Source organism: Olea europaea, chromosome 14 (genome assembly GCF_002742605.1).
Source record: "Olea europaea var. sylvestris chromosome 14, O_europaea_v1, whole genome shotgun sequence".
Lineage (NCBI taxonomy): Eukaryota > Viridiplantae > Streptophyta > Magnoliopsida > Lamiales > Oleaceae > Olea > Olea europaea.
In genome coordinates, this window is record NC_036250.1 from 445,071 (window position 1) to 457,343 (window position 12,273).

The 12,273-nt window shown below is 34.2% G+C and overlaps 2 protein-coding genes across 2 annotated transcripts; one reads left to right on the forward strand and one right to left on the reverse strand.

Annotated features, from left to right (window-relative positions):
• Positions 1-235: 235 nt before the first annotated feature.
• LOC111408674 lies at positions 236-3,773 on the forward strand. The gene is made up of 3 exons (XM_023038409.1): positions 236-471; positions 1,663-1,896; positions 3,427-3,773. Exons 1-3 carry the CDS (start codon positions 454-456, stop codon positions 3,472-3,474), a joined length of 300 nt encoding a protein of 99 aa, XP_022894177.1. The 5' UTR covers positions 236-453; the 3' UTR covers positions 3,475-3,773.
• LOC111408673 (F-box/kelch-repeat protein SKIP6) lies at positions 3,644-6,023 on the reverse strand. The gene is made up of 2 exons (XM_023038408.1): positions 4,822-6,023; positions 3,644-3,890 (listed from the first exon to the last, which is right to left on the reverse strand). The coding sequence occupies exon 1, from the start codon at positions 5,948-5,950 to the stop codon at positions 4,853-4,855; it is 1,098 nt and encodes a 365-aa protein (XP_022894176.1). The 5' UTR covers positions 5,951-6,023; the 3' UTR covers positions 3,644-3,890; positions 4,822-4,852.
• Positions 6,024-12,273: the final 6,250 nt, after the last annotated feature.

Consider the following 12,273-nt stretch of genomic DNA (forward strand, 5'->3'; position numbering starts at 1 on the left):
TTTATTGTTATTTACCCCAATTTAATTTAGCTAAAAAGATTATTATAATTTAAGTCAAAGTCAACAAGTAATTATAACATTATATTTTGTGGAATTCTCAATTTTTCAATCATAAATTCTATTAATCTGCATCAAATCTACTAGAATTATCTTAATCAAACACAGGGACTTATAACACGGTATATAAAACTGTGATATGAGGCTGCCTACGTCAACTCGTACAAAACATGCATTCTGTGTTTGGGTCCTAACCCAGACCGCTTTCCCAAGAACGCAAGTCACTGCCAGTGGTGCAGAAAAGCCAATAACCGTGTGGCAGTTCCGTGTATTTACTCAATTCCTCATTTTTATAAGAGAAAATTATCACTCAAGTTCAGAGTCCATTTTTAGAGAAAAAGCGTCTGTAACTCTGTATATTCAAGAAAATCCAAGATTTTCTTTCACTGAAACCATATGGAAGATCGCAAGGAGGTAAAAACTTATCCCTGATTGTTATTGTAGTTTTCATTCTTGAAATATCTTTCCATGTGTTCTCTTGGTACCTTTGTAAATTGGATTAGATGAAAGAGAAGTTAAAATCTCGTCTTCCAGTCGAGTCCACTGCTACTTATAGAACATGGCGTTGAAGGTCTGTGCAGAATTTTCTGGGTTTGTAGTTTTCATTCTTGATTTTGGTAAATTGGATTAGAGGAAACAACATTAAAGAAGAAAAAAGTTCAAATCTTGTTTCATGGCCTTGATAATCTGTTCTGAATCATCTGGAATTTTTCATATGGTAACTTGTGAAGATACCAAGAAAATGAATGTTTTGTTGAGTTTCTGCTGGATCAATTATTCTTTATCTTATGACAATCTTTACAGAAATTAATCAAAATTAAGCTTTCTTGCTTTCTTTTTGTGCTCTATTGATTCAGTGTTCTTATTCTTGAATATAAATGCTGTCCCTGAAATGATCAGGCTTCAAACAAATTGAATTATAATTTTTTAACCTGATTATAATGGATTTTCACATATTAACTAGTCAAATTTTTGAATTCCTATGGTCAATAGTCCAACTATACCTGGATCCACCAAAAAAAAAAAAAAAAAAAAAAAAAAAAAAAAATTTTATGGATCCACCAAAAAAACAAAAAAAAAATAAAAAATTGTATTAATTGCTGTTGAAATTGTGAGAAGATTGTTTTGCTGTTCTTTATTTGAAAAAGGACTGTTTTCTTTGAAAAACATTCAGCTTGTGAGCTGTCAATTTTTTTATGTAAGCTACTTTGAAAATGCAATAGTCTTTTAAAGGATAACCATTGAAAATGAGTCCTTGAATATTTAGACCATAACTTATTTCTTTTCTTTCTTTTTCTTTTTTTTTTTCCTAACATCCGTTTTAAATTAGTTTTTGCTTGATATGATCCACCATTTAATATGTGAAATCGTTCAGGCAGCCAGAGGATAAAAACTGTTATGACATTATCATTTTCTGCCTTCTCTTTTCCTTTCTAGTTTTGGACGATATTGCAAAAGTAAAATGGAGAAGGAAGACCACTCCAAACTTATTGGAAATAAGACTTATTTGTTGTCATTAGTCTAATGTTGAATTGCCATATGCATATCCACGTTGTACTCGTACACTTTCGAAGTGTAAATTAATCCTAATTTTTTCTTGTATAGAGGAATGAACCATGGTTGTCTGTCCCACAATTTGGGGACTGGGACCAAAAGGGTCCGTTGCCCGACTACTCCATGGATTTTTCAAAAATCAGAGAAATGAGGAAGCAAAACAAGAGGGATCCATCAAGAGCTAGTCTCGGAAATGAGGAAGAGCTCATCTCTTCAACCACGAGAAATGCAAAAACTGCCCACAATGATGATCACCAGGACTATGATCAAAACCACCCTCCAGCGGTGAGTTCTTCAGTATCTCTAGTACACTTTCTTTTAACTATGTTTATGTTTACGGGATTAACTACGAGTCATTGGGATATACTACTGTATAGTCTGTATTGATATGTTACATTGTGCAAGTAGTTGATAGTTATTAGTTGGGACAGCTACTAAAAGTATATAGTGGGATACATGTGGTTAGGATTGTTTAGTTTTTATCAATGAGTGGATTCACAGGCTAGCAGGTAGGTGGCAAACGGAATTTATGATAGAACCTTGTAAAGTGAAAATATTCTGATTAGTTACCTTCCCAATTTAGTGAAATGCTGACTACTCTATTCTTGGCTCGACTTTGAATCGAGGAGAATAAATATGGCATCTTCTTCTCTGGTTTATTCTGTTGATTCGAAGAAAAACTATGGCAGTTTTCCCAAACTTTGTCATCTGTGGCCCGTGGAAGTACTAATTGATCTAAAATCTTAAATTCAGTCGAAAACTTAAGGTTGTGATCACGTGTCTTCCGAAGTGTGAATCGAATACAGTGCTTTAAGGCCAAAGTGCTATAGCAAATAAATGACACGTCTATCAGTCTAGACAAGGTTCATAAACGATTATCTTTATCTTGGTTGGGCCTGCAGATGATGTTATCATGTGGTAAATAATCATAGACTGGATGTAATGTAGTCCTTGGATAAGTAACTTAGCACGTGAAATGTGGAAAAACTTGAGTGAAATAGACTTTTCGGAATGACAGCAAATTTTGTCCTTGCAAAGTTGGAGAGAGTCTTTATTTTTCTGGACCCACATGCATATACAGGTGGTGCACATGCAATAATAATGTAAGTCAAAATTATAATATTAGAATTATGATGCAACTTACTTTTGTGTAGACAGTCTTTTTAGATCAGTGAATTCAAGTCTTTTTCCAATATTCAATTGATCGTATGGAAAAGCACCTGGTCGCAAAAATATTCTTCTTTCTCTGTTTGCCAGCTAAAGAATGGTAAGTGATCTGCTTAGGCATTCGGCAGAACTAAATGAAGAGAATAAAAAGAAATGGAATGGGCTCGTCTGAATTTCAGGATATGCCCATTCAACAAAGTAATCTCATAAAGAAGCAAACCCTTGCTGATTTGATAGCTTGAGAAAGATCGACCACGATTTTGATTTCTGACTACAATATCATGAGCTTATATGACATTCTTTTTTGATTTACATGTGACTTTGGCTATAAAAACTCTTTTAAATGAATAGTTGTCGAAGGTCTGTGAGATACATTCCCGCATTGGATGAAATTATCTGAAGGTTCATTTTTACCCGCAGCAAACGAGCTAATGCTGTCAACACTACACGGACTATTTCATTCCTTATTGTCTTCTCTATGGTTGGCAGTCATGTATTTTTAACAAGAAAAGCTCTCACTTCTTGATCAGCATACTGACCAGCATTCCTAGGATGATTTTTCGTGATTATTTTTGGAGCTCGTATTTGAATTTACAGCCTGATCGAGATAAGATTTTATCGTAAACTCTCTGCCATTGTGTGTCACAGGCAAGGAAGAGCATTCTGAGCTGCTTCAGCTGCTGTATGAAGGCCTGATTTTGGCGGAGTTACGACAACATTTCCCTGTTTCGATCATTTCCCAGAAATTAGGGATTATTTAGCCGTTGTCATGTCTCACATAAGTAATTATTCGAATTCGTCTTGCTTCAAATTCTTGTCTTCCTTGTTTATATGGACTTGTGTAATTTCTTGCACGCGTAGAAAGTTCAATGAAACTTTTTTTTGAGTGCACCATGATAAATCTGTAAAGAGCCAATATTTGGCCAGCCAACTAGCTGCAAACCAGATCAGAGAAGGCATTTATTGGGTTATATTATACTATTTCTTTATGATTACTCAAACTACCACCCGACACATACCACCATTTGTTATCAATATCCACCACCACCACCACCACCAGAGATCCAGCTTCATTGTACCACATCTGTAAGTTCTATGATACAGTCCAGTACCTGTGAAGCACGTATCAGAAGAGAATCTGAGAAGCTTAACATTATGATATTTGCTACATGCGAGTGATATTAATCAGCTATGCACAGATGGTGAAGAAGTCGTTTGTACTAGTTGCTCTTGAAAACTGGACAGAAGCCGTTCAAAGAATTTACAGATTGCAACAATTACCCCAAAATTTTCATATTCAAAGATTGAAATTCATATATTAGAGGAAAAATCGTGATTTAGAAATCTTTTATAAGTGCCGACCACCTTGAGTTTACAGCAATAATTACTAATTAGCCGTTCTACAATTCCTCGTACACTCTTAAAAAGACAAGAACACCTCATCCTGCCTTCAATTTAACTTTTGTTCAGACATGAACAAATATGTTCAATTTAATTTTTGTCCAATATAATTCATGTGCAACACCCCCCACATTCTCACCTTATATCCTATGACCCCAAGAATTTACTTCAAGAACTAACTGCTACAATCTCGTCAACTTTGCATAGAAGCATTCACATTCATGACCGCTACATTATGCATCAAATTTTCCTCCCTGCAGAACCAGACAAAGGTCCTTTTTGGCCGCCATTCCTCAAACTCAATTTCAACCGCATTTCAAGGGATGTATAACTTTTATCAACTTTTCGACAACATATTTTATCAACTTTTATCAAAATCTACTAAAAATCTAATTTTCACCAACTTTTGTCCGTTATTTCACTATCACGGTCGTCATTTTTGAATTCTTCTCTTACAGATACGATCACTTTATCTCTAACGGTCAAAAAATCAATTATCAAAATCCTACCAGACAAGCACATAGTAACACAGTTTCAATTTCAACCATATACATGATTATTTCAAATTTTACACCATAATAGCATTCAATACATAGAGCAATTCTTTCAACAGCAAAAATTGAAAAGAACCAGATAACATACTAAATATGCAGTCACTAGTTGGTTCAAAGCATCAGAACTCAACGGCCAAGCATTGCACAATTGAAGCCCCATTAGGAGCAACAAGAATCACATCAGACCACAAAATAGTCCCTCTCAAATCACCGTCTGCATCCTTCTTTACCTCGATCTCTGCACACATAATCTCCACCTCCTTTCCGCTCCCCTTCCCTTCCCACACCACGCCCAACTTCTCATCCAAATTCACCATTGTTGCACCACACAAAAACTTGGGCAAATCCTTTTCGACCCCCTTCAACTCCTTCCAAGCATCCTTCTCCACATCATACCCTCGAATCTTGCCCAAATAATCATAGCAATACAAGACATTACCCACCACAGTGGCTCGACCCCTCCACCCCAAGTCAAGCCTCTTTGGAACATTCCCCCACTGCCCGGACTCGGCATTGTACACTACCCCACCCCTATCTGCCATCGCGTAAATCCTATTCCCAATCACGGCGCTCGCGTGCATCCACTTGTCCCTCACCTCAATTGGGCTCGGCACCCGGACCCAAGACTCGATTTTTGGGTCAAAAACCTCAGCCCAGTTCATCGAACGGGCCCAATTATCAACTACGCACCCTCCCATAACATAGGTTTTTCCATTCCATGTCCCAGCGGCGGCGAATTCCCTGGCCACCCGCATCTTGGGGCCCATTTCCCACTTATTGAATCGACAATCATAAACCCACACATTATTCGACGGAATATCATGAATGGAGCCACCGATAATGTAGATTTTCGGGCCTAGGACGCAGAAGGAAGACCCAATTGGCTGGCGGCCCAAATCGGATGGGATAGAAGGGAGAAGGATAAGGTTTTTATCTTTGGGTTTCAGGGAATACCAGTGGAAGGATGAGTTTATGCGGAGATTGAGGTAAAGGGAAGTCTGGGTGGTGCCGAGAGCAGATCGGGTGTTGAAAAGTACGGGGGAGGATATAGTAGAGTGCCAGGATTTCGACACCAAGGAAAGATATGGGTGGTGAGAGCGGGGGACTTTGGCCAGGATATGGAGTGAGATGTCATCTGGGAGGTTAGGGATGAGCGGTTGCGGTGGTGACGGCGGAGTTTGAGAAGACACGGTGGTGCTGGTGGTTAGCTCTGTCATTGGGTGTGAGAGAGAGAGAGGAATAGTGTAATTAGATAATTGAGGTTTCTGGAAAATGCACTCACGTGAGTTTAAAATTAATGAATCATGTGACTTTAAAAAATATCGACTTGTGATTCCCACCTTTATTGTAAGCAGTGAATAAGAAAATTTGTGCGTGTAGCATGATCCTTATCAACAATTCTTCAATTGAACTAGGATTACTAGTTTGAAATTTGATTGGAGAAATAAATAAAATTGGGATATTAAGCCTCCGTTTGGCCCCCATTAAATGTCATTACATTACATTTCATTTTTCTCTCTCATATTTTTCAACCACACAATTTTTCATAAAATAATATTATACGTAAATCAAAAAATTTTCTTTCTTTTTCAACCACTCATTTTTCAAAAAAATACTATTCCGACCCTTTTCATTTCTAGAAAATGGGGGCCAAACGGGGCTAAAACAATCAAACAAATCTACACAAAGCATATGAGTCGCTAACTAGTCATCGTCGTTTTGTGAAGGACTTTGCTATATGTTATATGTTATTCTATCATTTTCCAATTTAGAATGCTGTAAACTTTTTCATCCAATTTTTTTCCTCTACATCAATTTATGTAATCTCTTATGTACAATTTTTATGTACAAGTAGCATAATCCTTTTGTGAATTGCAAGGATTAATGATAAGCATTTAAGAGAGCAGTTGAAGGAAAATCACAAGTTTTGGAAGTAAAATTCAACTTATCAAAAGTTTAAGAACTAAATCAAATATTTTCAAAACTTAAGAAGGACCAATTTTGAAATATTATTGAAGTTCGAGGTCCGATTTGAAAGCTATTGAAAGTTTCAAGATCAATATGGAAATTTTAAACAAAAAAAAGGACCAAATGGGACAAAAATCGTGAAGGAAGGACCAAATTGAAATAAGTTTAAAAGTTCACGATTTACTACGATTTGCAGACAAAAATTCTCCGTGCACAAGTCTTTCACGGATATTCAAGGGTTGTTTGAGCCCCATTTTTTTTTTTCAAAAAATGCATTTTGAAATATTGTTATAATGAAGAATGTATGGTTAAAAAATAAAGAAATGTTTTTGGTTTGTATGTAATATTATTTTATTGAAAATGTGTGGTTGAAATGATATTAAATCATTGTTGAAAAATATATTTTGAAGAAAAGTAGGGCTTAACGATTTATTCTTTTGAATAATAAATTGGGGGTGTTTGAGAGTGATTTTTCACCCTCAAAAAAATTATTTTTTAATCGTTATTTCACTATTACATTCATAAAGTTTGACTTCTTCTTTCACTGGTGGTCCTCACTTTTCTCCTAACAATCATAAAATCAATTCTCAAAATCGCTCCCTATCAGATAGATTACTTTATTTCTCATAGTTTTTAATATTTCAAATGAAAACATCCAGTACGTCAAAAATATTTTTTATGTTCTATCTTGATCATGCTTCATTTTTTATCATCGATACTTTGATGTCATAGGAGCATAGTCAACAATTTTTATTTTTATTTTATTTTCTTTAATTTTAAAGAGCATTTTGATCACAATAGGCTGATAGAGCCTTTTTTTTTTTTAATTTAAAAAGTAAAATTTTTATACTCTCCAGTCTTCAACAAACTCTTTATTTTTTGTTCTATATTTTATATTTTTTAAAAATTTTCTATTGTTTTCCTCTTATTTTTCATTTTATATGAATAATTTGATTAGTATAACATTAAAACTTGTAATTTTATAATATCTCATCATAAAAAAAGGAGTATAGATTTTTATTTTAAAAAGTTGAAATAAAAAGTCTATTAGAATCAGTATCGTGAAACTTGGTCCGATCATTGAGCCGAAAAGTTAAAGGTCAAGAAACAAACAATTCGATCGAGTTGAATCAAAGTTAATCGATATCAATAAAAAAAAGTAATAATATATATAACTAAAAATTTGACACAATAAATCTAAAAAAAAAATCCAAAAAAAAAAAATAGAATTTTCAATTTTTAAATCTAGCCTCTTCACTAGCCAATTATTGTATCTATTATGTTCCATCATTCATCTTTATTTCTCAGTTCTTGCCCATATCTAGCAAAAGCAGTTGTTAAAATTCGGCGCAAAGGACAGGAGTGAGGTAGTATTGGTCTTACTGGCAGACGCAGTATGAGTATTCGATTCCTGATATATGAAATTGAACTCTTTGTGAGCACCAGTGTACGGGCAAACTTTTGTTTTCTAACTTGTTGGGACATATCCAGCGATTTACTTCCCTATGCTTCAGGGACGAGGTGATGGGGGCCTTCAAAGTTGGGTTTCAACCTTTAAAATCTGGCGCAAAGGTGTATACCGCAAGAATGTGTATAATGGTTCCGATAAAGTGCCAACCAATTTTGTGAAATTGGAAAAATGAGAAAAATGATAAGCGAAAACGTTCTAAATCATTGTTAAACCTCAAATCCTACACTTTTTTCCTTTTTCTTTTTCCTTTTTTTTTTTTAAATTCATTTTAAAAAGGAGCTCATCAAACTTGGCATCTAGAGACCAATTTTTCGGCTCAGGTTAAATCGGCCAGTTGACCGTGTTTGTTATTCGGTTTTTGGCATGTAATTGGATCCCTTTTTATGTCCGATCAGTCATGTCTGATATTTAGGCCCCGTTTGATACCTATTTTTTTCAAAATACATTTTTCTTTCTTTTTGTTTCAACCACACATTTTTCATTAAAATAATATTACACATAAATAAAAAAAATTTCCTTACTTTTTAATCACACATTTTCCATCAATTTACTATTTCAAAATATATTTTTACATAAAAATGACTCTCAAACACCCCCTTATAATATTGATTGAAACTTTCAAGGTTTTGTCACATTACAATAAACGAAACATGCCATTGAGATGGAGTTTTAAAATTGCACGTGTCACTGCATACCTAGAGACGGGGATAAGTTGGCTCATATGTTGACATTTACTGTTACCCTAGACATGCGTTTAGTTCATTGGATATTTTTTCCTTAATTTATCTTGCACACAGTTCGATTTAAAATTATCAACTCATCTTAAAAATAAAAAAATCTTTCCAAAAATTTATCAAATTTTTGTCATTGGCAATTGTAAAAAATTGTCATTATTCCCTTGAAGTTACTTTATAATAGGCATTCAATGTGTTTCTGTATCTACTATGCAAAAAAAAAAAAAAAAAAAAGAAGACGAAAGTACTCTACAAAAGAGAACTATATGAAATTTTTTGATGACAGAGAATCAACAGTTGCTACCCTTCGAATATGTACTGGATAAACATTCGGACTGACGCAATAGCCTACAAACCACGTCAGTCAGGTAAATCGTATTAGACAAGTCTCGTGCGACAGCTTTGATCGAGAAAGTATTGGTAGGGGGAATCGAACTCGTATTCACAGTAATAATTTTATTGGTATAAAATTGAAACACATACATTCTCGATCCAATCTAAAAAAAAAAAAAAAAAAAAAAAAAAAGAAGACGAAAGTACTCTACAAAAGAGAACTATATGAAATTTTTTGATGACAGAGAATCAACAGTTGCTACCCTTCGAATATGTACTGGATAAACATTCGGACTGACGCAATAGCCTACAAACCACGTCAGTCAGGTAAATCGTATTAGACAAGTCTCGTGCGACAGCTTTGATCGAGAAAGTATTGGTAGGGGGAATCGAACTCGTATTCACAGTAATAATTTTATTGGTATAAAATTGAAACACATACATTCTCGATCCTCATTCTTTAAAAACTTATTTTTTTTCCTAAATTCATTTACAACCACACATTATTTCAATAAAATAATTTTACACTTAAGTTCAAAATATTTTCTTACTTTATAATCATAAATTCTCCAAAAAATCACTATTAGAAAATCTATTCTATAAAAAAAATGTGGCTCAAATAGGAAAACTATTATCAAAGATAAGTCATTAATTTTATATCGTCATTTTAATTTGATATTGGCCCCCTTGTGAGGGGGTTGAACACCGAGATATCAACTCTGGTATACAAAATAGCAAAACTCAAGATACAAGGACTATTGAAATTTTTCAATAGACTTAATGTAGATTATACTAATCTTTTGTCGTCACTTCGTTTAGTCTACTAGAAGATAGATCAGAAGAATAAAGTCCCAAAAAATCAATTTTCTTACACAATAACAAAATGGAAAAGAACATTTATTAGCAAATGAACATGAGTATAAACTTCACGGAATTAAATTACACTTATATCTAAATAATTCATAGAATTTTCAAATAAATATCCATGTGATGTCCACAGGCATCACCTTTCCCTTTCTCTTTTCAATAAAATAAAATGTATCAACGAGAAATTCTTTTCAAACAGAAAAAGGGACGTAATTTTCAAATAATCCAAGATTAAACAAGTGTAACAAACAATTAGGGTCCATTTGATTACAAATATAGAATTGAATTGAATTGAAAACGAATTTCAGGGAATTGAATTGCCTAGAAATTCTTTTTCTGAGAATTGTAAATTATTGTGTTTGATTGATATAAATTTTTCACGTGAAAAATGTTAAAATAAAAGTATTTTTTGGTGTTCATTTGACTTTATTTTATATGAAAATTGTTAATTAAATGAATAGAATTTACTAGTATTGGGGATGAAATTTGTTTCCATCGCCAAAAAAAAAAAAAAAATCATCTATCTTTTGGTGTTCGTTTGACTTTGTTTTACATGAAAATTGTCAATTAACGGGAAATATTTTTTTACAATAATTCTTAGAATTTGTTTCTATTGCCAAATTTTTTTTATAAAAAAACGTGAATTATGGGTTGGAAAACCAAGAAAATCACAATTTCCAAAACAAACAAGGAAATCAAATTCCATGGAAAAAATTTCCTATCATTTTCCATGAAATTCAAGGCCAATCAAACATGGCCTTATTGTGTAGAAATCAGTGCCAAGAATAATTAATTTTTTACTCTCAATTCATCAAATTACACCTTCAAATAATAAGAAAACTGAAACATATTACATAAATGACCAAAAAACAAAGGAAAAATTAAATAAAAGCCACTTGATGAGAAATTACATGAATCCCATGCTTGTCTGATTTTTAAGCTGTATGGGAAGGAGGGGCTTTGGGTTTGGGTTTGGGTTTGGGTTTGGCCGGGGTTGGACCTCTTGCTGTTATATTCAAAACTCTTTCTTGTGTATCAAATTTCTGTTTAGATGAACATCAATGGCACGTACAGTACTGAACAGTATTAGCAAAGAAATACGAATTGAAATATTGCATATCAAATCATGTTCACATGTAAAATGGAGATGACAATGTGTCTATTACAATACCTCAACTTCGAAGTTCGGTTCTCCGTCATCTTCCTTTCTCGAAATATAATTCGACAAAATATAACTCAAATGATTTAATAAATATCGTTGATCTCAAAATTAGCAAGGATAATTTTGAACCAACTTTAAGAAAAAATGCGATTTATACTTAAAAAAGATCACAAAGATGTTAGTTTAGTGTGATTGTGCCATAAGTTATATGAATTCGCTCTGCTTTTACAAGAGTCCTATTCAACTATTTATACATAATTTCAGCCGAAATTACATCAAATTAGTTAAATCAACAACAGTGCCGAGCTCGGAACTCGGGTCACCAAATTCTCCTGTGATTGGTCAATGAGGCCGGTGATCATGTGTTAATGTATTACCCAGGTAAAGATGACTTTTAAGGGGCTGGAGTTCGAGAACTTGGAATTGGTTGTTCCGGGCGGCAATGACGTCACCTGTGGCAAGTGTATCTGATTGATAGAGTGATGTGACAAGGGGTAATCATAATGTTTTTCTAAGATAACGGCGGGTAACTCCGACCTGGGGGTGTGAGCCGAACTTACGTTTAACTGAGGTGGGGTTAGCGAACTGTTTATACTAGATCGGAGTTCGGATGTCAACAGTTACCCCCAGGTCAGCTCTACCGTAGGGGGCCTGATCACAGTGATACTTTCTCCAAGAAGTACATTTATTGTTGTGACAAGTGTCATCTTTTGAGGTGGATGAGTTGTACGCCATTTATAAGTAGCTTTTTCAGCAACCTTGGCTAAAACTATGTCGTTTTGTCTCTTAGACTTTTGAACAGTTGATATTTTCCCTCCATTTCTGGACGAACGGCTCAGATTGCGCCCTCTCATCTTCTCTTTCTTTAAATCCCTGTTTGGTAAGTCATTTCTCCTCCTATTTCGCTGGTTTTACTTTCTCAAATATTTGGGCGATTTCCTGAGTTCGTATTTCCATATTCGAGTGAGATCGTTTTCCCAGTTCGTTTCCCAGGTATCCTTCCGT

Excerpts from the sequence above, each read along its gene's own strand:
- LOC111408674 (XM_023038409.1), top strand. Across the intron at positions 1,897-3,426 it reads ATCAAAACCACCCTCCAGCG|GCAAGGAAGAGCATTCTGAG; the intron begins GTGAGTTCTTCA and ends TGTGTGTCACAG.
- LOC111408673 (XM_023038408.1), bottom strand. The coding sequence starts at position 5,950 with ATGACAGAGCTAACCACCAGCACCACCGTGTCTTCTCAAACTCCGCCG.